Raw genomic sequence first — 27960 nt, forward strand, 5'->3', positions numbered from 1 at the left:
ATATTCCTTGAGCATTATTTTATTTTGAAAGTCAGAACCAGAATACACATATTTCTTTTCACGTGAATTTGACAGCACAGCTAGCTTCGAGGAGAGCAGGGCAGAAATGGCTGACACCATAGCTGATACAAGAAGGCTTTTTACCAAGCCTCAGAACCTAAATGACGCATATGGACCGCCGAGTAACTTTCTTGAGATTGACGTGCGCAACCCCCAGACTATTGGGGTTGGAAGGGGCAGGTATACGACGTATGAAGTCAGACTGAAGGTAAGCTTTCAGTACCATTTGCTAATGCCGTTAGCTTATGAGCTAGTTACCTAATGCTAGCCTTCGTCTCTTAACAGGTTAAATAAAGGTTATTATCGTGTGACATGATTCGATCGCAATGTAAATTGTGTGCTTAATCTTTCTGTATGAATATGAACAATATTTAATGGATATGAAACAAGATTAGATTGTGATTAGCGCCAATGGTTGCTCTCGAGCAGGCTAGCTATTAAGACGTCAGAAGTAGCTAATACCGTTTAGTGACAGTATCGAGGCTTAGATTAAGGACGTAATATGAGGTTATGTTGTTTTATATCACTCGTCTCTAAAGCTACTATAAAGTGTTGCTGTCAGCCAACAACCACCCATTCCCATTGCATAGAGAGACAATTTTGTTTACATTAGCCTCAGGTAATCCTCCCCGTTACAGGAAGTGACACACCTGCAGTGGCATTGTCAGCCACCGTCACAGGAACAGTAAAGCTTGACTCATAATCATCTCATTTCTTGCGTCGAAAAAAGAAATGTTGACACTCTCTCACTCCACCGCACCCTAGGTTAAACTGGGAAGACTTTACTTTGGATTTCGAATGGATCTTTTATTGCCCAACTGTTTCTTCCCAGCCATCTTGTTTATGTTGTAATACCAGGTCAATGGGGAACACACTGAACCAGTCAGCAGACAGGATGCACCCTGATCCTCTTGCTCACCTCCCTGTTAGACATTTCCTTCCTAGTGAAGACATTGCAGGGAGGAGAAAGGCTGTTGTTTTCAGGCAAACTTCCCCTGATGCCTTGCTAAACTAGTTGATGAATGACTAAAAGGCATGTGTCCTGTCTCATGCTAGAATCGTAACAGCTTGCAAATTGCTGTGTGCAAGACTTATTATACATTATATAGTACATGCCTATAAACATGACAGTATTGTGTAACTCCAGTTGCAGCAAACACTTCCACTTTTTGTAAAACACGGACCCTCAATCCATACCTCAGTCAAAACTCATTACTTGTACATACTTTTAAAGAGCAAACCATTACAGAATTACATGAAATGATAAGAAGCATGGTCAATCACAAGGTATCCCATTGATACGGGAAGTAGTATAACACATCAGTTTCCACTGATTTTAATGATTGATTTGCTTTCATCTTGCACATACCTAATCAATTGAATGACTTAAGCTGCTGGACGCTCCCTGCATCTAAATAACCAACATGTAGGCCCGGTTAGCATTTTTTCAGTTAACTTTGAAAATGTACATATTTGCCTCAGGTTGCGTACAATATGAAGTGCATCTTGTTGCGTTATTAGTGCACTCCTTGAGTGCGCGAAGCTGTGTTATTAATATAGTTTTTAATCACAAAACACAGCTTGCTAATACAGTCATCCCTCGTTCAATGCGGTTAATTGGTACCAGACCTGACCAGGGTAATTTAATTTCTACAAATAAGGATTTGGTAATAATAAACTGGATATTTTTGTAGTTACAGCATAGAAAACCAACTTGTGACTTTCAAAATAAATATGGTTTTAGCATTATTAGAGCGCTGTTGTGGTCACCTCTCTATCGACTTCTTACAATAAAACATATATAATATAGAAAATCAAACTAACTGAACTTTGAAACTACTATATATAATAAATACTAATGATTAGCATTTCACATTGAGTACAGGTAATCAAAATAGGTGATATCACGCAATAATTTACAATTCAATTTAGTATGGCAATAAAGATAATTAAACATTGTTCTTCAATATTTCTGTACATAAGTCAAAATAATTATGTAGCGTTCATTAAAAGCCACAGCTCATGTATTACATCAAGTTAACCTTTGCTAGCTAACATTACAGATGTACAAGAAATTAAAATGTGTACGCAAAAGACGGCAAAGCAACATATTAAAAAGATTCCACAAATGGGCCCATTTTCCAATTAAACATGAAATAGTAGTTTCACAAACACAAGTGCAGATAACACCCATTTCCATAGTGGAGTTCAGAATGCAAACAAGTGACTTTTTTTCATATACATCTGGCTACAACGTGTTTTATTGATGTATGCGTCTTATAGCTGAGCTAGTTTATCCATAATCGTAATGATTAAGATGAAAGGTGCATTTCTCTGTGATGCTTGAGATTCACCGCATACTTTGCTGCGGAGGCACAACAGTGAAACAGTGCATCAGGAGGGGAGCTTAATGTCAGCTGATTGATGTCATATGACCTCTACAAAGTGATGACGTGGGTGACACATGCAGTCGACCAATCAAATGGGCACCCCTGTCTTAGAGCCTGTTAATGAGCCCCAAAGGTGAGAAAAATGTATCATATCCCTCACTTCCAAAACATTGAAGAAGGGATAAGGTTTAGTGCATCTAGTGAGTGCTAACACAAAGTGCTAACACAAATCACACAGCCAAACTGTCCTATAACGTCTTCCTTGAATTAACCCTTGTATTATGTTGAAAAAAAATTACATTGATTATGTTGCGGTTCATTTTGACCCATACTATGTAAATCCACTCAAAACAGTCAAAAAATCAGGATAACCAATAACAACTTTATTTTAGATCATATAAGCATTTAGAAAAGAGACATACAATACATTTTTAATACCAACACTATGTTTAAAAACTATTTAGTTAAAGTTTTTCCCTCTTCACAAACACTTATTTTCCATTTAACTTGCCCCATTTTCTCAGATTTTCAATGTTCAACAGTTTCAGTGTTCTCCACATGATGGACAGAATGTAACTATGTGCTTTCTGCCGATGTAATTCTTGCATTTCACACAAGAGGTACTTGTTTTACTGTCCTCTCGGAAAGGGACAGACCTGGCAATCAAAATACAAATAATTGGGCAATCAAAATAAACTACATCAAAGAGACGGAGTTTTTTCTAGATCTGAACAGCTATATACCCACATTAAAGTGTCCGGGTCAAAATGACCCGCAACATCGTCTTTGTATACAAACTCAGCACAGACATACCACAACACATCAGAGTGTCCAAATTTTACACACCTGTTCATGACCCTAGATGAGGAAAAGTCACAAAATTTAATTAAGAAAAAGAAAGGATAACCAGTACTTTGGTCAACACAAAAACTGAAACGGGTCAAATTGACCCGTAACATAATACAAGGGTTAAAAGACCCTTTGCCAAGAAGACCTTATGGAGTGACCCAATAAAACTAACTGAGGATATTTATTCAAGTATTCACACTAGTTTGGTTGAACCCACCGACCAAGTGCAAACCACTCACTGGTCTTATCCGATTATCTCTCTGAATTGTCATTTCAGTTGACTGACACCCCTGTAGTTAGTTGCCTACAGTATTTAGATTGGTTAACCACCCTGATGGATTAATAGGCTCTTTGTATCTTAAAGTAACAAGGAGAGAGAAGCGAAGCTGTCTTCAGGCGTCCAGAGTTGAATATAAGTGTACTGTACTTGATCAGCGTGTTATAATTTGCATATGCGTGTAATCAGCATTATTTAGCCCCGTGTGACCCTGCTTTGCATAAGACCACAGATGAAGTGGCACATCCCTCGCTCAACAAATGTGTCAACTTTGCTTTGCTTCTCCTGTCTTTTCCGCATCCTTTTGAAGCGTTCCACCTTCCTTATTTGCAGCCTGATAAGAGCAAGTAATGCTACAGATTTTGATTGCTTTTTGCACAACTTATTGCTCTCAATATGTGGAACCCAGAGATCATTTTCTGCTTAAGCTCATTGCCATCCTTGCCGCATGTTCCCACTGCTGTCCCACGTTCCACCCAAAATCGAGAGAGCCCTTGTGGTCGCTCTGAGTGAGAGTCCGCTTAATCCTCTCATTGAGAGGGGGAAAGAATGAAATAGGCCAGGGATGTGGGGGGGGGGAGCTGGAGCGTTTACTGCCCAGCCATACCCCCTCAAAACCCACGGAAGGGTATAAAGCCACCCCTTCTGCAGCCTTGATCCTGTTTCCACTTATCCCATCTCACTCTCGACTATGTGCAGCCACTGAGCTCATCTATAGTGTGCTGATAACTGTAGATCGCCAAAGCGAAGTTTCATTTCAATACAAAATGATGACATCCACAACGAGTGTTGGCTTTTTTTTGTCTCTGAAAGTTAAGAAATGGTGGTGAATAAAGTTGCGTATGGAATCCACCCCTAAAGGAAGACCAACTGTTTGCACTGGCACTCTCAGTCAGCTTGTAGTCACTTGTTGACAGGCAGGCTTACGTTCGTATTTAAATCAATGGGATCAATCCAAGCCCCATTCACTTAGGGAGATGAAAGCTAACTCAATGCTGAAAGGAGATGGATGTCTCATTTTTCCCTGAGCAGACTTGTAATGTCGAGGTTTTCATTGAAGAAGTCGACTTTTGTTCTCATTCAAACCCATTTGTTTTAAACTGGAATCAGAAATACCCAATAGACTAGGCGGAATTCGGTGATGGCTGTTTTTCCATGATGTCAAAGTTTTTTTTTTTCTGTGTGAAATACCGGTAACATTGAGAAATTGTAATTGAAATCTGAAACGTCGACGAGACTAAGGGAGATGTTTTTTGCAGATGCTAGATGCTAAAGTGCTAACAATAATCAACTGGTCGTAAACTGTGACCAAAAGAATCAGTATCCCATGTTTTCCAATAATTTATGCTAAAATCAAGGCATGTTTATAGCGTTCGCTAATTCATGTTAATCCCGTGATGATGATGACATTATTAGATTGTCCATTCTCTCCCCTCGCTCTTCCCTGGATTCCCTGAGGGTCACGTTCAGAAGACTGAACTTTGGGATCTTACTTTGTTTACAGATAGGAGCACATAAAAGGCTTCTTATACTTCTGTCCTCTACCCCTCCCTTTTTTTTTTTTTACTCCCATAGCTTCTCCCTCTCTTTCTTTCTTGTTTCAATTTGAGCTTTTAGGCGGGGGACTTTGGTCATTAATAAAAATGAGGAGAGATGGGGGTGGTGTGTGTGGGGAGGGGGTGCTTGTCAGGCACAGTCAAGTGTAATCCAAAGTCTACAGCATCCTCTTGGACAACTATTTTAATGGAAATGGGGAACATATTGTATCAAGGCTACCATATCCTACTTGAGATGACAGTATCAAAAGTGGGAGTTGATACTATAGTAACAAAGCAGCTTTTTGCCAGCGTGGCGAGCCAGAGAGTGGATAGACTGCCAGACCGCAGGGGCCAGCAAGCGAACGAGTGAGAGCGAGAGTACACGGCGAGACCCGTCACCCCAAAGCTTTTGTTCCCGGCCTCTTCTTTCCCCATTTTGGAATATGATGCAATGAGATGGTATTATGTTGCCGTTTTTAATGCCATTATTTGAAAGGGGGGGAGGGTAAAGTGGGTGCACAAAAGCGGGTAGGTTTAGGATGCACACTCTCCAACTTGACTTGATCTATCCTGCTAAAAGCTAATGCATGGTGGTCTTGAACTGTTCTCTCAGCAGATGAGTGATCTTTGGCCCCTCTCTCCCTCTTTTCTCCACCAAAGCTCTTTTTTTAAGGCTTCTGCCTCTTTTCAACCCATTTTCAATGAAGCTAAGGTATTGTGTCCCACACATTATGACTCACTCTCTTCCTATGGAGCATAGATTGCGCCTTGTACACTCATAATGGAAGGTGAAGCTAGAAGGCCCATTTTCAAGGGGGTACGTGTCGCTTTTTAGTAGTATCCGCTTTCATTTATGCTTTTAATATCACCAATAATCCCCCACATGTTTATTTGGCTTTCTCCAAGATTTGAAATGTCATTCTCTGCCATCTTTAGTTTGTTCCGCCTTCCATCTTTCCCAGGATCTTTTATTCAGTCCCTTTTTAGAAAGTGAGAGAGGCAAAGAGTGCCTTTGAGACACTTTTGCGAAATGCTGACACCTTACAGGGTGAAAGCTTCTTCCATGTCCCGGTCGGCACAACGGCCAAGTAAGTTGAGGTCCAAAGCAGCCGCAAAGAGAACAGAGGCAGGGGAAACCTGATCTTTGACTCTGAGAGCTCTCACGCACTGCCTCTTTCTGAGTGAGTGAGACCTCTCACTTTTCACTTTTGTCGTTTTCGGTCCTCCCCCTGTCCTGCAGGAGCAATCTCTTAATCACAGGGTTGGAGAGGGTGAGAGGATTTAAAGGCCAGGTGACTTTCTTTTCTTAAACTCGCCTTGCTTGCTTTATTGTCTGGAGATCAATTGACCCAGTTCAGCTTTTTGTCTGTGTACAAACCGTCTTGAAAGCTATGTGCCTGGTCGAACGGCTGCGCAACACCTTGCACACAACCATTCTTCATAATGCGTCGGTGCGTGTGCGCGCGCAAGCTTGTGCACGGTTAAGTGTTTTCCAGTGTGCACATGATGGGATTAGAGTCACGGCGGTGGCAGATTACCTGTAACTGTGATCTGTTGTGGTGGGGATTAACTTTGCGGCACTCCTTGCTGTGAGGTAACATTACGCAGCAGGGACAAGCGAGTGGAGTTAATGCCAGAGTAGTGGGGCAATAAAGCTAAGATAATCCACTTCTCTTGTGACCTGTGAAGATTCGGAGGGGGACGGGGTCATAGAGAACATCACCTATCAGAATAGCTCCTCAATAAAGGAACATTTGCTTAGTTTTAGTTAATTTCTCATTGAACGGACTGGCTTTTTTTTTTTTTTTTTCAAGGCATTTGGATGGAGGAGCACCGTTTTGCCCTACACTAGGAAGGTCCTGGTTTCAAATCACAGCTCGATTAAAATAGGTGTTTATCAGGTTTTGAGGCAAAATTCACAGAGTAGTCCGTGGTTCAGTTTAGTTTGGTTTGACACAGTATGGCTTTGCTCGGTAAAGTCTGATTTTAGGTGTGTGACAACGTCACAAACTATCCAACTATCCACGAACTGAAGTCAAACGCAACACCGTACAATGCCGACATTTAACACAACCATTCATCATAATTCACTGCATCTTATATAGAGCTGCAACAATCAATCTAATAACAATTATCCAATAAATTGACATATCCATGAATTGTTTTTTATTTTAAAATGTAAATATTGATTACGATTGCAGTGACCCATCATCAGTTGGGTAAAACTGTGATCAACAGTTCTCAATTAATCGACTAAGAAAATAATCACTAGTTTCAGTACTCTTAACTTTCCATTGTAACGCAGAAGTAAAGGTTATCTGTCAGCCAATCAATTCAGTTATACTCTTCACAAATATTGTATAATAAACATGGAATAATTGTCTACTGTACCCAAACGGTCTGACTTTGTAGTACCTTTTCATTGGGGGTGCTGTGGTATGTTCATAGACGGCAAATCTTTACACACCGCTGTATTTTGATTGGTTGACAGACAGTTGTCCACCTTCTGTGTTTTAATCACTGAAGTAAATGGACAGACAACTAATTACACACAAATCATGGTTTGCCCATTTCAAACAGAATTGAAATATACCACTCTGTGCAAATGTGACTGTAGGGTCTTTATTTACAAGAGAGACAAAAACCAATGCTCGTGTTTTTTCTGTCGAAACATCACAAAGACTCTCAAAGGCAGGAAATCAGGCGCATTATCAAAGACTGAAAGGAAGAGACCATGAGAGCAAAAAGACCTCCAGTTTTACCCCCCCATTTTCCTTTTTTGTGCAGCCATTTACTCAGCCTTCTCCATGCCCTTTACTGCACACAGTTGTAGACATCTGCCTATTGATCGGTCTGCTGTTCATATCTGAATTTATGCTTCATCTACTTGTTCAATTGCTGTGCCATTGTGGCGCTTTCTTCCATAAATTCTGACCTTCTGTGAATGTGGCTTACCATTGAAAGTCCTCATTCACCCCCTCCCTGTTGATGCATTGTCATGGGATGGCCATGTGCTGTCAGGCCTGGTGAAGAGGTTTGGCATTGTGCTGTAATTTGCTGTTTGCGCCAGAGTTCTCTGTCAATGTCGAAACATCTCCCCTTTCTCTAATGTGAACTCCACTCTCGAGTGCTCGTCAACAGCAACTGAAGATTATGTGCGCATGTCTCCTCCGCTCTTGCGTTTGGGGTGAAAAAGAAAAATGGCAAAACAGTCTGAGTGCGGCAGACCTTGGTAAGCAAAACATAAGTGATTTTTGTCTCCGAAAAAAAAAGCAGTGGTTCACTCTTTTGTTATTCACTTGGGACAATGTCAACTGGCTCGTGTTTTTATGAAACCGAAAGCTTGTCTTGGCTGTTCTTTGTTGAAGACTTTTTTTATTGGAACCCACAAACAAGCCTGTTTACTTTATAATATATATGTAAATATACAGGATTTCTTATGTTAATTAAAGTGTGTCCATTATTGTTGAATGTTCGCGGACATGGTGATGACAAGACCTGCTGTTCATCCATGCAGACTGACGACTTACCATTGCACTACTCATTCTGTTTTACACTGGTGTTGAAACAGGAGTTTAAAACATTCAGATTCCCCTCTTTGATTTTTGATGTTTTTAAACATTTTTTAATACCAATTGTGAATATCCTACTTTTTTTTTTGGTATATTGCTGTTTAGTATTCTACTAGCAGATAGAACATATAATAATTGAAATGTTTTGTCCTTCATTCACTATAATGTTTATTGAAGCCCTTTTTAAATGGGTTTTTCCCCGTTTTTTGCGCTGTTCCCAGACTAACCTTCCCATCTTCAAGCTGAAGGAGTCGAGTGTACAGAGGCGCTACAGTGACTTTGAGTGGCTCAGGGCAGAGCTGGAGAGGGAGAGCAAGGTGAGGAAATACGTGTTTTTTTGGTAAACAACAAATGCATATTTTGTGTGTTTCCGAAGCTCTGTCAATGTTTCTAGCCTTCCAGATGTTAGCAGTACTGAACACTCTCTGGTGCATGTCTCCTGTATGTGTGTTTCTACTAATCTCATCCTTTGTAAATTAATGTAACTTCAAGATACAGATTTATGGTATTAATGTTTGTAATAATGTTTATGCCCCCTGTGCTGCTGTGTATTTTATCTGGCTATTCTTCTACCTCAGGTTGTTGTGCCACCTCTCCCTGGGAAAGCTCTGATCCGACAGCTGCCGTTCCGAGGGGATGATGGGATATTTGATGATTCGTTCATAGAGGAGAGGAGACAAGGTCTGGAGCAGTTTCTCAACAAGTAAGCCACCCCTCACCGTTTTGAGCCTCTTTTACACAGAAGTCCTGCAAATTTTGAAGCATTAGAGATGTTGGGGTCGACCCGCCTTTTTGCAGAAAAGCCACAAAAAAACAAAAGTGTGATATTGCAGCAACTCCACCTTCAGCGACGGCACTCCATCAGCTAATTAGATGTGTGCCGTCTAAAGTACTTGTGCAATAGAGACAATTACTTTCAACACAGTAAAAATTAGGAGTAGTGAGTGTCTGGTATTTTGAAATAGACATTGGGGTTCAACTAAAGCAGTGGTGTCCACAATCTTTAGAACAATAAGGTCAAATGTCGTACTACCTCTTCAGGTGTAAAATGGTCAAGTCGGCAAAACTTCAGCCCCCATTCTATATCAGAATTTACCTTTGCTACTGTCTGCTTTTACTTGGTGTAAAAGGGTCTTCACACCGAGGCTTCAACTTCTAGAGTCAAGCAACAATGTTATGAATATTGTTGACTAAGCCATATTGCGCTACATCAAGTCATTAAAAACAATATTTGTCATAACAGAAAAAAATGCAGATGCACCAATCCTCAAAAAGTCCTGTTGTAGTTTGGTTAATATGATGGTCACATCATGTAAATGGAGCAGACGAGGGCTGTCCCATTATGTGGATTTTTAGCTGTGTATTTATATACCTTTCAAACGCATATGTATGTTCATGTCTCACATAAGGATTGTGACCGATTAGCAAAATGTTTTCTAGTTTTCCTTTTAAAGATGTTTACTTTGCAAGGTTCCACTGCAATTGCAACCATCTTAGGAGTGGTCTTTTAAAGCTTGGCAGACCACAAATACTTTTAGCAAGTCGATTCAACGTTTTTGTAATTGCCTCACAAAGCTCAAGAAGCAGCAAGGACTCAACATAATTTCACCCATATTTGTTTTGCATCTAATTTTAAAGGGACCTATTATGCCTTTTCCCATTTTCAGACCTATAAATGTAGTTGGAATTCTCATGTTAAACCATGTCAACGTTTCAGATAATGAGGTTTGCACATTTGGATGTGAGCCATGAAAGAAGTTTGGGATGGTTCAAAATGCTCAGTTTCAGAGAGCGTTGTAAAACTGGAGGTTTGTGATGTCACACATAGGCAGGCTTCGTTTAGAAGTAACCTCTTTTCTTGAGAAACTTCTCTACTTCCGGATCAGATTCAGGATCCAACACATATGGCTGTATGTTAAAAGCAGATATTTTAAAAACATTTATAATCAACTCCTATAAATTTGGGTTTGCAGCTAGGGCACAACACCTGAAGTCCTTCTAAGCACTTGGGAGTGTGATCAGCCACAGCGGAGTGAGGGTGCCTGAAGGTGGGCCGTGGGTGGAATACATTAAAACAAACCATTCACACAGGAAGCACGAAATCCAAAGAAATACAGCTAGAATAGGTGCAGATTCTGGAAGAACTAGAAAGCTATCTGTGCTGGTGATTATGTGTAGCTGCTCTATAGGAGTCCACAACTCGATACAAAGGGCCGAAAAATTAGCATAATAGGTTCCCTTTAAACTTCTGTTCAATTTATGATAATTGCAACTAAAATTACAGCAGGTGGTTTCACTATGACGCCATGTTTTTTTTTTTTGTCTGTTTATTCTCTCGTGTTCCAACGCATCTTTTGTTCTCAGTTGCCTAACAATAAAAGTTACAGTGCAGTCGTAATTATTTGCTTTGAGACGTGGTCATTATCTTTGTTTCATGTGCAAATGTTTCAGTGCACCCGTTTTGAGCGTTAAGTGCAAAAACAGTTGAGAAAATTGAAATTCATATTCTCTTTTTTTTATGATGACAATGTGTGAGTAATTAGGATGTTGATGTCTCAGTCCTGTGAATAAAACCCTTCTGTTAATCATATCATTGTTCTGGCTGCTTCCTCAAACATGTGATTGAGTGCATCGCGAGGGCCGATTTTCCCTCCAAACAAGTGGCAGGGAGGAGACGGAAGACAAAAACACTCGTCCGACATGATTTCTACTCCTGTGGCACCTCGGCCTCAAAACTGACTTTGTCTTTCCGGCTCCGAGCAATTTTTTGCGTTTTCTGAAATATTTCCGATTAAAGGTTAAGATGCGTCATGTTGAACCCACTGTGGGTCCCAGGTGCACTGTGTCTTGTGCGTCAATCCCAAAGGACACTCAGTCAAACCTGATGTCAGAGTGGCTTTGTGAAATAACATTTCCCAAAAATGTTAATGGAAGTGACATAATGACATGTTTCTTTTTTAGTAACTTATATTTAAAGTTATATTGCCTTTGCTCGTTGACTGCATGTTCAACCCCTTCCAGAAGGTTCCTAGCAGATTACACATGACAACTATTAGCTTGAACTTCAGTGTGATGAGTTCACCTATTCTAATTTTCCGAAAAGTACCGTATTTTCCGGACTATAAGTCACACTTTTTTTCATAGGTTGGCTGTTCCTGCGTCTTATACTCCAGAGCGACTTATAAATGGAAAAGCTGTTTATGTTACATAAACACTGGACACCTTTTCTATTCATGTTTATTTTTCGTGTAGCTGAATAAGCATTGTGTTAGCATATCTTACACCGATTCAGCCTGTTCTCTGTTTTTTTTATTCATGTTAGAACTTGCCTTCTTGTCAGTTTGGGTCAAGTAGTTTGTCAAATAAATTACCTGGAAAAAATGCGACTTATACTCCAGTGCGACTTATGTATTTTTCTACCTAATAATGCATCTTTGGCCTTGTGCGGTACTTTTAGTCCAGAAAATAGGGTATGTCTCGTCACCAGACCATGTACTTTCACATCGAAAGACTCCTTAAAAAAGGTGTCACATCCTCTAACTTTCACGAGTGATATATGTTCTCTTGGAAAAAGTAAGTACAAAATGTTTTTGCCTAAATTATCATGAATGCGTGGTCCCCTGCCAGTCAGTTGCCCTTGGAATTGTCCTCATTTTTGAAGGAAGGTGAGTGGTTATTGACTGGTGACCAGTTCAAAGTGGACCCTACGTTTCGCCCAAAGTCAACCGGGATAGACTCCAGCTCCTGATTGTACTACCTCTACTAGGACATACCTGTCGGATCTCTTACTCCCTTTTCCCTTTGCTTCACTCCTTTGTGGTAATTCATTCATGTTCTACCTCTTATCCTCATGAGGGTCACGGGGATGCTGGAGCCTATGCCAGCTGTCTTCGGCCGAGAGGCCGGATACACACTGGACTGGTCGCCGGCCAATCACAGGGCACATATAGACAAACAACCATTCACACTCACATTCATATTCATACCTATGGACAATTTGGAGTCGCTAATTAACCTAGCATGTTTTTGGAATTTGGGAGGAAACCGGAGTACCCGGAGAAAACCCACGCATGCACGGGGAGAACATGCAAGCTTTGTGTTTATGTTGTTAAAAATAAACAAGGACATCTCGATCAACAATACTATTTTCCCTATTGAACGGGACAAGGGAAAGAAGGAAACAAATGTGCATGTATGTCTCCTTGTGAGCTCCCTTTGACACACTGCCTGTTGTGGTCATGTGTTACAGAGTGGCCGGTCACCCTCTAGCCCAGAATGAACGGTGCCTGCACATGTTTCTACAGGACGCATCCGTGGACAAGAACTACACACCGTCCAAAGTCAGACAAGCTTGAAAGGATGGCCCAGGCCACCCGGCCCAGTTTTGATTCTCAACCCACCAATCCCAAAGTTTACTCTCTCTTTCTCTCTTCACTGCTCTTCTCAGACAATGAAACAAATATTTCCCCAAATATATATCACCCACTTACCTCTTCTTGCTCCCCCGCCCCCGTCCTTTTTTTAATAGCAGAGAATATTCACAGCATCATTGGTCTAAAGTAATATCTCTTGATGTCTGGAAAATGCCACTAATATGGGTGTATAATTGTATTTATCATTAGCCATGTCTTGAATATTTTTCATTTATGTAGTAACTTTCCATGTATGCAAAGTTCTTGTAAGAGCCACAGCCATTGTATAGTAAATATTGGCATGTCGCACTCTTAGTGGGCCGTGAAAGTCAATGTTGTTTATCCCCCCCGAAAAAAAGGAAGCATGTGTGTGTCCCATCAAGCAGCACTTGCTCAAGTTATCGCATCGCTTTTCTAGAAAGTCAATTTACACAGAGGGAACTGCAGTATTTCTACTGGCTATATACGCATTTTGAGATTTATATACTGCTGTGCCATTAATGTTTATTTTGAAGATTTTCCAATAAAATAGGCGAAATGTCAAGTGTATATGTGCATATATGTTTTCTTTTTTAGGGAAACTGCAATGAACAACACTAGTTTTCTACCAATTTTCAATTCAATTCTTTCTTGTCTTTATTCATATGTTTTCACCTCTAAATAGTTATAACTCCAAGTATTTACAAGGGAGGAAAACCAACATATTATTCCACAAAACAGCTCCAAGTGCTGAATATTAATTTTTTTTTTTCATCCATGTTAGTGTCTTAACTTAAGTTGACCTAAACCATTTAGCATTGTGCCTGGACAGATACTTAAATACACACACCATCTTTAGCTGCATGTTCATATTAACATCCCCCTTAAAAGGCTTCCCCATCTCCATATATACTAGTCTTGGACTCTTCAGTTGCTCCGTACGTTTCATTTCAGCACCTGATGGAGGGGGGCAGTGACTGACATCGCCATTTTTTTGGTTTCCTCCACTGGGATTGAACACAGCAATAAAATATTAAATTGGTCGTCCAGCTCATTGGTCTCACAGACACTTTGTAATTGTTTTTATATAATACACATCTTTGATGATCACTTTTCTCCATAGTCTTTCGTCATCTGTTTGTATGAATATATAATGTATAGTTGACCTCTGCCCACCCCAGTGCTCTTTTTGTCGTACAAGTAAATCTATGATAGTGGTTACACTAATCCTTTATACTAGAGTGACTGTTACCAGGCTACTTGATGTGTTGAAGTGTCTTCTTTCATGTCACCCATTGCTTAAAGAAGCAAAAAAAAAAAAAATACAGATGTTGTGCTAACACTATGGCCTGCTGGGTGGGTCTCAGAACCCCCTCAGCTTCAAGTCTTTGTGTTCTCCCCAAGCAGGCGAAGCTCATATGTCGCTGGATTTGTACATGTCTGAAAGGAGCCTGGTGATGGGAACGTTGCCGATGGTCTTCTTGAAGAATACCTCCTCAATTGTGGATGGGCTGACCGAGCGCAAGGCCGGGAGAAGCAGGAGCAGCTTTCCGAATCGGCATGGCTGAGTGGGGTACCTGCAACACATCATTGGGGTTCAACTAAGGCAGTGGTGTCCACGGTGTATTTAGAACAATAAGGTCAATTCTGAGAAAACAGTGTTTTGTTTTTTGCATGTTTGACAGATCTTTCAGATCATCAAACAAATTGAATAGTCAATGGCGACACCACTGAACACAAAATGCATTTTTTTAATGAAACTTTATTTTTAAGACTTGTGAAAAAGTGATTGCCCCCAAAACCTAATAACTGGTGGTGCCACCAGTTTGCGATAACTTGCAATGAGTCTCTTACAGCCCTGTGGAGGAATTTTGGCCCCCTCATCTTTGCAGAATTGTTGTCATTCAGCCACATTTGGAGGGTGTTCCAGTTCATGTCTTTTTAAGGTCAAGCCACAGCATCTCAATAGGATTCAGGTCAGGTCTTCACTTTGGTTTTCTCCAGCCTTTCAGAGGTGGACTTGCTTTTGGATCATTGTCCCGCTGCAGAACCTAAGTTGGTTTCAGCTTGAGATCACAAACCAATGTCCGGACATTCTCCTTCAGGATTTTTTTTGTAGACAGCAGAATTCATGGTTCCATTCATCACAGCAAGTCTTCCAGGTCCTGAAGCAGCCCCAGACCATCATACTACAACCACCATATTTTACTGTTGGTATGATGTTCTTTTTCATGAACACGCATATTCCAAAAAGTTCCAACTTTTGTCTTGTCTGACCACAGAGTATTTTCCCAAAGGTCATCAATATGTTTTTTGGCAAAATTGAGACTGTTTTCATCTTGGCGATCCATTGGAGCCCATGTTTGCCCACTGTCTTTCTTTGGATGATGTTGTGGGGTCTTTTGTGACCTCTTGTATGAGTCGTCACTGCACTCTTGAGATCATTTTGGTAGTCCTATGAAGGTACACCACTGTTCTATGTTTTCTCAATTTGTGAATAATGGCTCACACTGTGGTTTGCTGGAGTCCTAAAGCTTTAGAAATGGCTTTATTTTTCATTTGAACTCAGGTGTGATAAACCATGGTTATTTTTAGCACTTTTTCACACAGGGGGAGGTAGGTATGGATTTTTTTATTCTCCCTTAAAAGTTTCATTTAAAAACTGCATTTCGTGTTCAGCTGTGTTGTCATTAACTAATTATTTTTAGATAATATTTGGATTTGCAGGTAAACAAAGTATATTCATAGAAAATAACTTGGTGTTGTTTTTGTGTTGTCTGTCTGTGTGTTAATTAACAGCTACTTCCTGGTTCCTAGACGCTAACAGTAGCATGCATCCGAAGATCTAACAGGAGTCATCATACCTGGTGTGAATGTAGCTGTTGAGTGTTAGTTGTGCCTCATCTTGTAGAGCAGCAATGGCGCTGGCGTTCCGGAAACTTCTTAATTCTGTGTTCCCGTGCGTAGGAACTGAAACACAGGAGCAGGGCCTTAAATGATTGTTTCTTAACCACTGATGTTTACCATAATAACGACTCTCACCAGCTTTGAACGTCACGATACATTTCAAACAGGCAAATTCTGTGGCGTCCAGCCGCATCTGTCGGAATCTGGTGACCACCTCTTGGAGCGCTTGGATCTCGGACATGATCTTGTTCATCCGTTGGGATTCCGTGTTTTCGCTGTTCATCCCTGCTGATGACAGGATGTTACTAAAGGGGAAGGAAGGTAAAAGCAGGAAGAAGACTAAAGAACATCTCTGCAGTGTACATACCAGAAACGGCGAGTAGAGTGGTGGAGTCTACAGGAATAGCCCACTGTGCGATACCCAGGACGAATAATTCCCTCCAAGCATCCTCCAACAGAATCAACTGCAAAGGCAAGTTTTTTTTTTGAGTGATTTGTGAGGTCATTGGTGCTGTAGCTGAAGGCCTGCCTCACAATTTCTGTTAAAGTTCATCTCAAAAGTGCCCCAAAAATGCTCAGACGTCTACTAGAAGTGGAGTTTTATCGTTCAGCATAACAAACCGACGGAAGAATGGCTTCACCAGGAGAAAACTAAGAGCCCGGACCTAAATCCTGTTGGAAAATGTATGGTGTGAGCCAATATCGAACAAGTCCAGATGTGCTCTTCTCTGCAAGAAGGCTAGGATTAAATTAAGGTGACCACATTTTCATGACTGAAAACCAGGACACTTAGCCCACCAATAAGATAATCAAATGATTCTCCAAGTTTACTTGAATACGTTAGTACGCCTCTTCTTGATTGATACAAAACAAAATTAAATTAAAATATTTCATATAGTTTATGTAAATTTTGATATGTAATAACTAAATTAAATAATTACAATTAATGTACTCCGGTTTCCTCCCACATTCCAAAAACATGCTAGGTTAATTAGCGACTCCAAATTGTCCGTAGGTATGAATGTGAGTGTGAATGGTTGTTTGTCTATATGTGCCCTGTGATTGGCTCGCAACCAGTCCAGGCTGTACCCTGCCTCACGCCCGAAAACAGCTGGGATAGTCTCCAGCACCCCCGCGAAAAGCGGTAGAAAATAAATGAATGAATGAATTACAATTAATGTCGTATTAATTACAATAAGATATACATTTTATTATATGTATAACATATAACAATTCAGTTACTCAAATATTTTATTAGACCTAAAATAATCTCACCTGTATTTGAAACATCAAACTGTGAGAAAATAAAACCTCTCTTTTTAAGTCTCATTGAACAAATAATAATGATGATGATAATAAAATAACATGAGCTTTTATGCTGGTTAATCAATGAAAAGCAACAAAAACAAGGACATTTTCATCAATTTCTAAACAAGAAGACAAAGACAGGCCTGGGAAAACATTCCGTTTGGTCACCCTAATGAAATAATATCTTTCTTCCGATACTCCTTTTCTGGCAAGTTGAAGTGTAGCCATGTCATGTTTCAAATCATAATAACTTGAGATGCTGGGTATTGTCATTTCCGATACTGATATCAACTGATACCAAATATCGGCATTCATTCATTCATTTTCTACCGCTTTTTCCTCACGAGGGTCGCGGGGGTGCTGGAGCCTATCCCAGCTGTCTTCGGGCGAGAGGCGGGGTACACCCTGGACTGGTCGCCAGCCAATCACAGGGCACATATAGACAAACAACCATTCACACTCACATTCATACCTATGGACAATTTGGAGTCACCAATTAACCTAGCATGTTTTTGGAATGTGGGAGGAAACCGGAGTCCCAGGAAAAAACCCACTCATGCACGGGGAAAACATGCAAACTCCACACAGAATTGGGTGGAATTGAACTTGCGTGTCCTAGCTTTGAGGTCTGCGCGCTAACCACTCCTCCACCGTGCCGCCACGGTTTGAACAACAACAGAAAATCTGATATTATTTGATTTCATATCTAATTTTTCAAGGCACCCAAAGCACTTCACAATGAAGTGAAGCCATTATTCATTCACACATGTGTGGTAAGTTACACCTGTAGTCACAGGTGCTCTATATGGCATTTACGGCTTCTCCAACCAACAGCAAACATTCATACACCATGTGGGGGCAGCACTGGAACTTGAACTGCCAGGCTACCTCTTGAGCCATTTCCGGCAGATTATGATTATTATAGACAATTGAAGATTTTCAGATACTAATAAAATATGTAATTTTGGAAAGGGTGGAATTGAACCCTGGTCTCCTAGCTGTGAGGTCTGCGTGCTAACCTGCATGCCCAAATATCGGCATTTCACAAATAAACCGTGTTTGTCCAGATTATAACAAATACTGCAATGCCAGTTATAGAAAAGTGACATTTACTTATTACTTACTTATTACTTATTACTTATTTAAGTTCCAACAAAAGTCACAGTCAACCAAAATTATGTTCTTCATGAAAGTTGCACATTTCTATGTGGCACCAATATAGTATAAAACTCTGGACTAATACAACCAGTCAAATTGTAAACTGGGCGCTTGAACGCAGCATGAATGAATGCAAATTGCATGTTTACAATCCAAAGGCCGAACACCCGGGACATACTGAGCTAGCAAGCTTGTTGCTGTGTGGAACACGACATCACTCGTGCGGCGACATCATTATCAGACTGAATGTTGGTTTCAACACTTTACTGCTATTTTATTCCAGATTACTTTGAATATCCACTTCGTCAAAGGTGTCAATTGTTGATCACTTCTTAATACTTGTGTCAATAAGGTGCATTGCACATTCCCTCGACTTATGTCCACTAAAGGGATCATGTTTGAACTCCCTGGGGCCTCCAAGGTTAATCACGCTCATTAATCCACCCCTCGACACCCCCTCCGCCCCTGTTTCCCTTAATTCCCGTCACGCGTGGTTAAACTCTTTAACCTACCTGGTCAGATAAGGGAAGCGTGGAGAAGGCGGGCACGCTTTTTGCCCACTTGATGCTCATGAAGAGGAGGCGGGCCGCCGATTCGCACACCGACTCCGTGGCTACCTCATACAGGTACATAGGGGTACCGTTGACCTCGTGGGGGTACTGAAGGAGAGACACACATGTCATCATCGTGATGTTTTTGGCCCTCGTGGAAAACAGTCGGGCTCATTGTACACGGCAAAGGTCAAATTCCAAGCCATGGCACCTGGTTTTATGATTAGTGTTGCTTTGCGGCAGATTTGCAGTGAGAAATCTAATTGGCGGATTTGGACCTCTTTACGGGCTAAATCTGGACAAGAATTTCAACTTCTAACCCTGGAGGAAAAAATTATAATCTTATTATTCTTATAATAACTCAAATGCCCATTAAATATTGAACTTTAAACAAATGATCAACGTTTTTGCATGCTGGAAATTATAATTCAAGCAGAACAACAACAATACAGAAAAAATGTGGTGTGTGTTGACGTTAGAAAGATTTTTCTCTCTCTATGGCCAGCGACTAAATGTACCATATTTTTCATGATTTCCTACCATATACTGTATAACTAGCAATTGAAGTCTCTATGAAGCACAAAAAAGCAAATTCCTGACTAATTAATAACCCTGTGGTACCAAAACGAAATTCACCATTTAGCAAACAGGCCATCATTCGCTCGATAAACACTTAAAAAGCAAATTAATTCCCTATTTATAAACCCTTCAATATATTACAGTCCAACCTTGGTTTTCCTTCACCCCAGTTTGTTATGATTTGGTTTATGTCCAAAATGTTACCTCTGTTTTGGTACAATAATGCACTTAACTACAGTATGGTAGTATTTGTAGTTTTCGCCCTGTACTTTATCGTTCTGCAAAAAAACAAAGCACACTATACGTTGCTTTTTGCCGAATGTGACTATACTAAATAACCTGCCATGGGGCCCAGAAGGTGAGAAACACTATTGAATTCAATCTCAGCAGGATATATGGGAGGTTTTATTATTTTGCATTGTTTTCTGCATGTAAAAGTAGAGTTATTCTCTCTAAAAATATACTTTTTGGGTCTGGTATGGATTAATTGGATTTGCAGTGTTTCCCATTGGGAAAAATTGCCTTGGTTTTTGTATGTTTTGGTTTACATCTGACCTTTTGCAACATATTAATGTTGTTGTATTGTTCTGCCATCCCCACCAAAGGTAACCCACTATCCAGTTGAGGCAAATGGCGACCCCACCGTCCGTCTTAGTCCACTTCAAGGTTTCTCCTAGCGAGAGGTGAGTTATTTGTTGCTATTGCTTGTTCATGCGAATGTAATATCAGACTCCATATGTGCAATCCCGAATCTTGACGACTTTATGGTATCGATAATGTAAGTCCAAGTCAGTAGAACGTACAACCAGAAACTCACCTTCGGGGTAGGCTGTGCCAGGCCCACGATGGCCTGTCTCTCCGGCGTGCTAGCTACTGCGCTCATCTCCAAACTGTGAGGCTCCAGTTGTGTCACCGTGGTAAAGAAGGGGGGTCCCGGCAGAGAGGAACCCGGGAAATGTGTGGACGATCCGTTCACCTCTTTATGACCTCGGAAATACAGGGCCACCTGTTTTCGGATAGTGGATGTCCGGGGTCCTCTTTCGTGTTGAACGGCTGTGAACGGCACAGAAGAACTGTATTTACAAATCTCAGTTAAAAATGCTATAGTGTCCATTTTGCTGTGTTTATTTAAACATATTTACCATCTTTATTCATATTCACTTCCAGGCACTTTTTCAAACGACATGCTCTGCATTGGTTTCTGTGAGTTTTATCCACAGGACACCCCCCCTGCACACACACACACAAGGCACAATGTGAGTTAACATCTAATAGCATCATCATTCAAAGCTCCTTACTATTATCTTCCCAGGAGGCCAATTTTTAAGTGAAAAAAATAATCATGCATTTATTGACCTCCCTCTTTCCACGGGAAGAGGTGGGTGGAGTGGGGGAGGGTGGGGGGGGATAAGTACTATCCCGCCCACTGCTCCTTGAAACCTCACTTTCATCACATTAGATTGGATTACACCTGATAAATTACAACACAACTAAATTAAGCCATTTCATGCTGCAGGTGTGAGGCGTTCAGGCACAGCTGGAAAAAAGAAACAACCGCAGGTGTAATGGTGTAATTCACGACGAATGCTGGAAGGGAATGGCTTACCTGAGAACCAGATTTGCACACATAAGTTCTGTTTCGACGGATGCTCCTCTTGAAAAAACCCGAGCAGCCGTCACAGGCGTAGACGCCATAGTGTTTGCCTGAGCTGCGGTCCCCGCACACTTTGCATGGGATGTCCAGGATGCGACCTATAAAGGAGACCAGCACCCACTTTTAGCATCTTTTTTCCTTCAAAACTTCAGAAAATTAGACAAATAAATGACACACTTTTTTCATCCTTCATTAATCTTATTTTATATATTTTTGTGATTTTTTTTTCATTTTAACCCTCATTTATATCCTTAAGTTACGTTTTCAAATATTATTCTATCGCAGTTCTATTTAAAATAATAAAAAAAACATTATAATTGACTTTCATTGCGTTTTAATCTCATCTTTATTGATTTAAGAATAAACTTCATGCAAGTTTGAGGGGGGAAAAAGAGCAACTAAAGTCACCAGTAATGTAAAAGCATTCGATTGTACCCATAACCATTATAATTTACATTTCTTGCATATCGTTGATTGAATTAATAATAATAAGAAGAAGAAGAAGATTAAGATTAAGATATGCCTTTATTCGTCCTTCAGTGGGGAAATTTGTATTGCACAGCAGCAAGAGTACAGAGTCAGTTGAGCAGTACAAAATACACAATATAGAAACAATATAAACAACCCAAGTATTAACAAAAATCAACAGTTTTCCCAGAGTTATATACAATACAGTATGTAGATAATATGAAACGAGATGAGATATATGACCAGTCTATACACTGAGATCTTGTTAGAGAGTTAATATGAGGCATTATGGAAATACTAGAACTTAGTAACATTAAAACTAAAAGTTTTTTGTGCCTGTTTTTTCCCTATTTTAATACTCTAAAAAAATTACAATGATGCTCTATTTATGGTAAACACCATCATTATTATTATTACTTAATATTTAATAAAGTAATACAGTAATCATTTTTATTTCTTGACTTTTCCTGAAAAAATTACATTACAGTGTTGTTTATCATTTTTAAATACAACGACTGTCGAGGGAAAATATTAAAACGAGTTATTTCAGTGACAAAGAAAAAAAATGAACGAACTATCTAATAATGTGGGTAAACTCTTGGGGGGGGGGGCATTTCTACTTTTTATGACCAAACAAAGTTTATCGCATTTTTAAAAATTGTAACACACATTCAAATTGTCCTACTTTTATTTATAGGCTAATAATGATGAATTGTGACTTCCCTATATCGTATTTGATTAGAACTATAACAGCCGTCCATCAGTCTATCTAACTGTCCCACTAAAGTTGTTTTCCACTCGCTCTCTCTCTCTCACTCTCTCACTCACTCCCTCACACACACACACACACACACGGTGGATGGACAGTGCTCCTCCGACCATGGGAATTCAGTGCACACATTTCCAGAATAAAGGTAGGCCTCGTCATAACCGGGCCTGGTAAGACAATGGTCCGAGTCCTCCACAATGGAGACATTAGGGGGAAAGTGTTAACTTAATGATTTTGCCCCATTGAAGCTCGTCTGACTGCCTGGATCTCGACAAGCTGCCAACTCCCCCTCATAATGGGACTCGACAGCTGCTTTATCCCGCAGGTCTATAGGCCCCGGGATTAGGGAGTGACACTGCACCATGAGAATAATGCCGACCAACTCGTTTCACCAACTCAAATCAAGTGTATGGAAATGGACTCTGGTGTTAGATTTATTTAAAAAAAAAAAAGATTTTTATTTTGTATTCAAATCTAGTGGAGCTTTTATTGTGGAGGGGGTGTGGGGTGTATGTAATTACACTGACGCTTTCCCACCTGCTCATTGATTCACTAGTGACCCTTCCAATAGGGGAGCATGAGAATAACTAAAACTTAATTCTATATTAATACTAATCAAAATAAAAACTATTACATTGTGCTCACTATACTGTATATATTAAAATAATTATCATTTCTATTTAACACATTTGTTATTACAACCGCCTTATTGAGGAGACAAAAACACATAAAAAAATACATGCATTGGCCACACATACGGTGGCATTCACGTGCCCTGGTTTATTGTAAATGCTACTTTCACTTTACATATTATTATAACAATACTGCTATATATTTGGATGTGGTACATGGAGAAATATTGTTAGTTTAATTAGCTTGAGGCCCAATTTAATATACAACCACGAGGTATTTATTTCATAATATGATAAATTTGATAATGTATATTTTAATGACTTCAAACACACAGGTCGATATTGTTATATTTATTTAAATAAATGGACGTTTTTCCCCATCCCACCAAATAAAACAATAATTTATGTGTTAAATTACAAAATAAATACATTAAACACGACTATGTTTTAATAAGTAAGGTTTTTTCAAGTAGTTTTTAAACGCACACGCTATTTTTTTTTACATTCATTTTCCCCAAACCAGTTTGGATTCCAGTTCATTTAAGGGAACAAACCGACAGTATCACTCAAAATGAGTTGCCCAATCAATAATGAGGGAATATTTTTAATATAATTGAGTCCAAATGATAAAGAAAAGTGACACTTACTTGATTTGACATTGATAATATCCAAACAGCCACTTGTTGAGCCGGCAGGTTTGCTCATCGTAGATTTGCTCAAATGATAAAAGTTTAGGGTGAAAGTGTCCCTTTTTTATTGTAAAAAAAAAAAAAAAAAAAGTAATAATTCTTGAACTTTTCTTTTTAGACTTTTTAGATCTTCGCTTCGTGATGATGGCAAAGAGGCGCCAAACTTCTTCCCACAGAACCTTTATCCGCGCTCCAAAGTCCACAATCAGTATTGCATGGTCTCCCTCCAAGTCCAGTGGACCGGACCGGACCGTCTCCGACCTCCTCACGAGCCCGGCGATGGTGACCTGTTGACGGCTAGGGAGGCGGCGCGCAACAGGCAGTGAGTCAAGTTGGAGGTGCGTAGAAGACTTGGAGGAAAAAAAATAAGCCTTCTTGTTCTGGCTGGACCGGTATCGAACTGGGGACTGATGATGGGGGTAAGTTCTGCCAGGTGTGACTTTGTGCTACGCCTTGGCCCAAATAAAGCTTGCTAAAATTGAGGAGAAGTGTCAGGGGGAGGCTGGAGGCTGGAGGCTGGAGGGTGGAGATCTCCACTTCCTCCATCCACTTGGCTTTCCACTCCAAACTCCAGCATGACGTCACCGCCCGTGTGTGTGCGTGCCTGCCTTGCTCATTGATCCCAGGGCACTGCCCACAAACCACTCCAGTGCTTTTTTCCCCCCTTCTTCTTCTTCCTTGCAACGTAGTGAACGTCACACCACACAAAAGGCTGCAAAAATGCCTAATGGAAATAGTTTAACATAAATACATAAAAATGAAATTGAATCTTCATTATTATGAAAAAAAGATTACTACAAAAAATATAGTAAAATGTGACATTTTCTTCTTACATACAGTATCTATGCAGTACATTATTAAAATATGAATAACTAGTCATTTGCAAAATTACATATTTTATTAGTATCCGAAAATCTTCAATTGTCTATAATAATAATCAGCCGGAAATGGCTCAAAGAGTCATTGTTGCCTCCAGTCCTGCCCCCACATGGTGTATGAATGTTTGCTGTTGGTTGGAGAAGCCGTAAATGCCATATAGAGCACCTGTGACTACAGGTGTAACTTACCACACATGTGTGAATGAATAATGGCTTCACTTCATTGTGAAGTGCTTTGGGTGCCTTGAAAAATTAGATATGAAATCAAATAATATCAGATTTTCTGTTGTTGTTCAAACCGTGGCGAGTGGTTAGCGCGCAGACCTCACAGCGAGGAGACCAGGGTTCAATTCCACCCTCTGCCATCTCTGTGTGGAGTTTGCATGTTCGGGGTACTCCGGTTTCCTCCCACATTCCAAAAACATGCTAGGTTAATTGGCGACTCCAAATTGTCCATAGGTATGAATGTGAGTGTGAATGGTTGTTTGTCTATATGTGCCCTGTGATTGGCTGGCCACCAGTCCAGGGTGTACCCCGCCTCTCGCCCAAAGACAGCTGGGATAAGCTTCAGCAACCCCCTCGACCCTCGTGAGGAAAAAGTGGTAGAAAATGAATGAATGAATGAATGAATGTTCAAACCGTGAATAAACCACAAATAAACCCATAAATAAACCCATAATGAAAAATGTAATTTTGGTCAGACCCCCTGAAGAATTATATTTACGGCTCATCCATCAATAAGGATCAAATCCCATTGTAACTTGGACGCTGTAAGGGGATGACCAGGAAGTGTTGAGTAATAATGTCTTTACTGCAAAACCAGGCTGTATTGTTAACAGACAATCCCAAAACTCTTGAACACAACACATACGTACATAGCTGCTAGGTCACAACTGTATCCTTGATGTTAAAGGATCTAATCCTGTGACAGTGACAGTAAAAACTAAGCAGCGATGGAAACTGTCTAATTATGTGTACGTTCCAAACATGACTGGCGACCAGTCCGGTGTAGCCCTCCTGACGGCTGGGATAGGCTCCAACTCTATCCCGGTTCTTCTTATCCTCATATCTTGACCTGAAATGCACCTTCGGGAACCAAAAATGGTTCCTTGCGCTTGTATTGTATCAATTCTTCCACTGCTTTTACCCTCATAATGTTGTTTAGACCACAGATGTAACTATAATAACAGGCTTTTAGTGTTTATTTATTTACCTTGCACGTGCACTTATAGAAACAAAATGGTTCATTGCAGTTGTATTGATGGTTTATGGTTTATAATATATGAATTTTTGCTGTTATGTGGACTCAAACACTCAAGTATTTATGTAATAAGGACAAGCGGTATAGAAAATGGATATACTATGGACAATTAAATACAAATAAATATTTTTTCTTTATTATTATTCCCTATAATCTCATCATTTTTCTGCTGTTTATTCACAGTAACCCACTGAAATGTAAGTACCTAAAAACAATTAGATACCGATTTTTTACGTTTATGAGCATTTTTAAAGGGATCCATGTATGTCTTGTACATTTGTTATTATTATTCCAAAGCTTTTAATACATTTTGGTGACTTTTTAGTGTGTCTCACCCCCCCCCCCCAATTTCACAATCTTTTCAATTCTTTTTACATTTTTTGCCAGACCACCCGCCCCCCTTTTTCCAAAAAGACCACGTTGGACTCTTTCTGACACCCTGACCTTGACAGCTTGCTGTGCTCTCCCCGGGTAACTCCAGAAATCCATATTCTGTTTTTAATTGTCTTTCTTCCCACGGTGCGCCGGAGGCCATATGGCCGCACAAAGTGTCGATTTAAGCGGACAAGGGGCGAGGCGGGGAGGCGTATTTAATTGCAATTAACTATTGTGGTTGGTGTCTCTCAACCTTCGCTTTATCTGGACAATTCGCCAGAACCGTCTCTTTGATTTGGACCCTCAATGGTTGAAGGAAGAAAAGAAGACTTGGCGGACACAACATTAGGTACACCTGCACGAGGCTAATGAGAGCCAGTGCAAGTGCTGAGGAAAAAAAAAACTGCCCTTAAGATAATAATAATAACGCTCAATTTTGATTATTACCATGTTGATTGGAGTCAATTTTCATTTCGCACAACAATAAATGACATTGTCAACCAAAATTGAGCATTGCTGATTTTTTTCTGGCATTTTTTTTGTAGAGCAAAAAAAAAACCCACACAACTTCTTCCCCCCCCATGTGATTTAACAATTTATTTTGGGAAGTGTTCTAAATGGACACAGGATGCAAACAATATGTGATGTGAGGGGAAAAAAGATCAAAATAAACAAAAGAAATAAGAAAATAGAATATTAGTATGACATAGATATGTAAAAATGTCACAAACTGTAAAGAAACTGTAATTTAGTTAAAGTTATTAGTCTCGTCAGTGAATGATATTAAATATATATTTTTAAAAACATGAAAAATTAAGGTAAATAAATACACAAATAAATATGTATAGACTAAAATCTGAAATCTGAAATCTTAACTGATTCTTAAGGGGTTCAAATATTTATTTCAAAAAGATAAAATAATAACAGAATGCTAAATTGTTTTAGAACTGTCACAAAAGTTTTTAAAAATAACAGATATTTGTTATTTTTAAAAAATATTATAATGATGTATGATAATAAATATGATGGTGATGCATATTTTAGAATGTCACAAAAGTAAATAAATAAATCATCCAAAATAAGTAATATACTCTTGAGTCTCTTCCATTTTAGGGGTTAATATTTCTTAATTTTTTTAATATACAAATAAAATACAAAAATTATATAATATGATATAATTGTTTCAGAAATATACCATATTTTTTTAAATAATAAATATAGAAGTAATTTATAGGCAAATACTGTAGCTGAGCGCTTTCTCACCTGTTTCCAAGTGCGTGATGGGCTCGTGTGCGTGGCCGCATCGCGTGTGCGCGCGTGTGCGTGGGTGGCTGCAGCACTCTGAATGGCGAATGTTTGACATAATCTCCTTAACGCGTCCTAATCCTCGTCATTCACTGATAGCCTTTACACAAATATAACCAACATCATGGTTGCCCGGGTTGCCTTCTTTCTCTTGTTTCTTCTATGAGTGACTGACTCTCTTCTCCTCCAGCAGTCAATGAAATGTTGCCACCAACAATGGATGCACTCGATTGTGTATCTTTTTTTTAAATATATATGTTCAGAGAGGCTGTATATATTTATACAGACTGAACCAACACGGAAAAGTCCTTGCAGGTGCAATGAAGTCAAACTTAAATCAAACTTCAAG

General features: G+C 39.8%; 2 protein-coding genes across 3 annotated transcripts; one reads left to right on the top strand and one right to left on the bottom strand.

Annotated features, from left to right (window-relative positions):
• The first annotated feature begins 67 nt into the window (after positions 1 to 67).
• Positions 68 to 13647, top strand: snx3 (sorting nexin 3). The gene is made up of 4 exons (XM_058056933.1): positions 68 to 268; positions 8908 to 9003; positions 9265 to 9389; positions 12936 to 13647. The coding sequence occupies exons 1-4, from the start codon at positions 107 to 109 to the stop codon at positions 13039 to 13041; spliced, it is 489 nt and encodes a 162-aa protein (XP_057912916.1). The 5' UTR covers positions 68 to 106; the 3' UTR covers positions 13042 to 13647.
• A 75-nt stretch (positions 13648 to 13722) lies between these two features.
• Positions 13723 to 24304, bottom strand: nr2e1 (nuclear receptor subfamily 2, group E, member 1). Of its 2 annotated transcripts, none has more exons than XM_058056930.1 (9): positions 23751 to 24304; positions 21187 to 21332; positions 20723 to 20810; positions 20398 to 20633; positions 18963 to 19109; positions 16352 to 16448; positions 16120 to 16269; positions 15942 to 16047; positions 13723 to 14654 (listed from the first exon to the last, which is right to left on the bottom strand). In XM_058056930.1, the coding sequence occupies exons 1-9, from the start codon at positions 23806 to 23808 to the stop codon at positions 14492 to 14494; spliced, it is 1191 nt and encodes a 396-aa protein (XP_057912913.1). In that variant the 5' UTR covers positions 23809 to 24304; the 3' UTR covers positions 13723 to 14491. The 2 variants fall into 2 exon arrangements, with proteins under 2 accessions (XP_057912913.1, XP_057912912.1); XM_058056929.1 differs by having other exon boundaries at positions 16120 to 16272.
• Positions 24305 to 27960: the final 3656 nt, after the last annotated feature.

The sequence above is a fragment of the Doryrhamphus excisus genome, chromosome 19 (genome assembly GCF_030265055.1).
Source record: "Doryrhamphus excisus isolate RoL2022-K1 chromosome 19, RoL_Dexc_1.0, whole genome shotgun sequence".
NCBI lineage: Eukaryota > Metazoa > Chordata > Actinopteri > Syngnathiformes > Syngnathidae > Doryrhamphus > Doryrhamphus excisus.

What these genes read in the sequence shown, in the direction of transcription:
- snx3 (XM_058056933.1), top strand. Translation starts at nt 107, where the DNA reads ATGGCTGACACCATAGCTGATACAAGAAGGCTTTTTACCAAGCCTCAG. An exon ending in CGTATGAAGTCAGACTGAAG is followed by an intron (nt 269 to 8,907) that starts GTAAGCTTTCAG and finishes CGCTGTTCCCAG; the next exon opens with ACTAACCTTCCCATCTTCAA. An exon ending in AGCTGGAGAGGGAGAGCAAG is followed by an intron (nt 9,004 to 9,264) that starts GTGAGGAAATAC and finishes CTTCTACCTCAG; the next exon opens with GTTGTTGTGCCACCTCTCCC.
- nr2e1 (XM_058056929.1), bottom strand. Translation starts at nt 23,808, where the DNA reads ATGAGCAAACCTGCCGGCTCAACAAGTGGCTGTTTGGATATTATCAAT. An exon ending in TATTATCAATGTCAAATCAA is followed by an intron (nt 21,333 to 23,750) that starts GTAAGTGTCACT and finishes TCTCCTTTATAG; the next exon opens with GTCGCATCCTGGACATCCCA. An exon ending in TGGCACAGCCTACCCCGAAG is followed by an intron (nt 19,110 to 20,397) that starts GTGAGTTTCTGG and finishes TCTCTCCTTCAG; the next exon opens with TACCCCCACGAGGTCAACGG.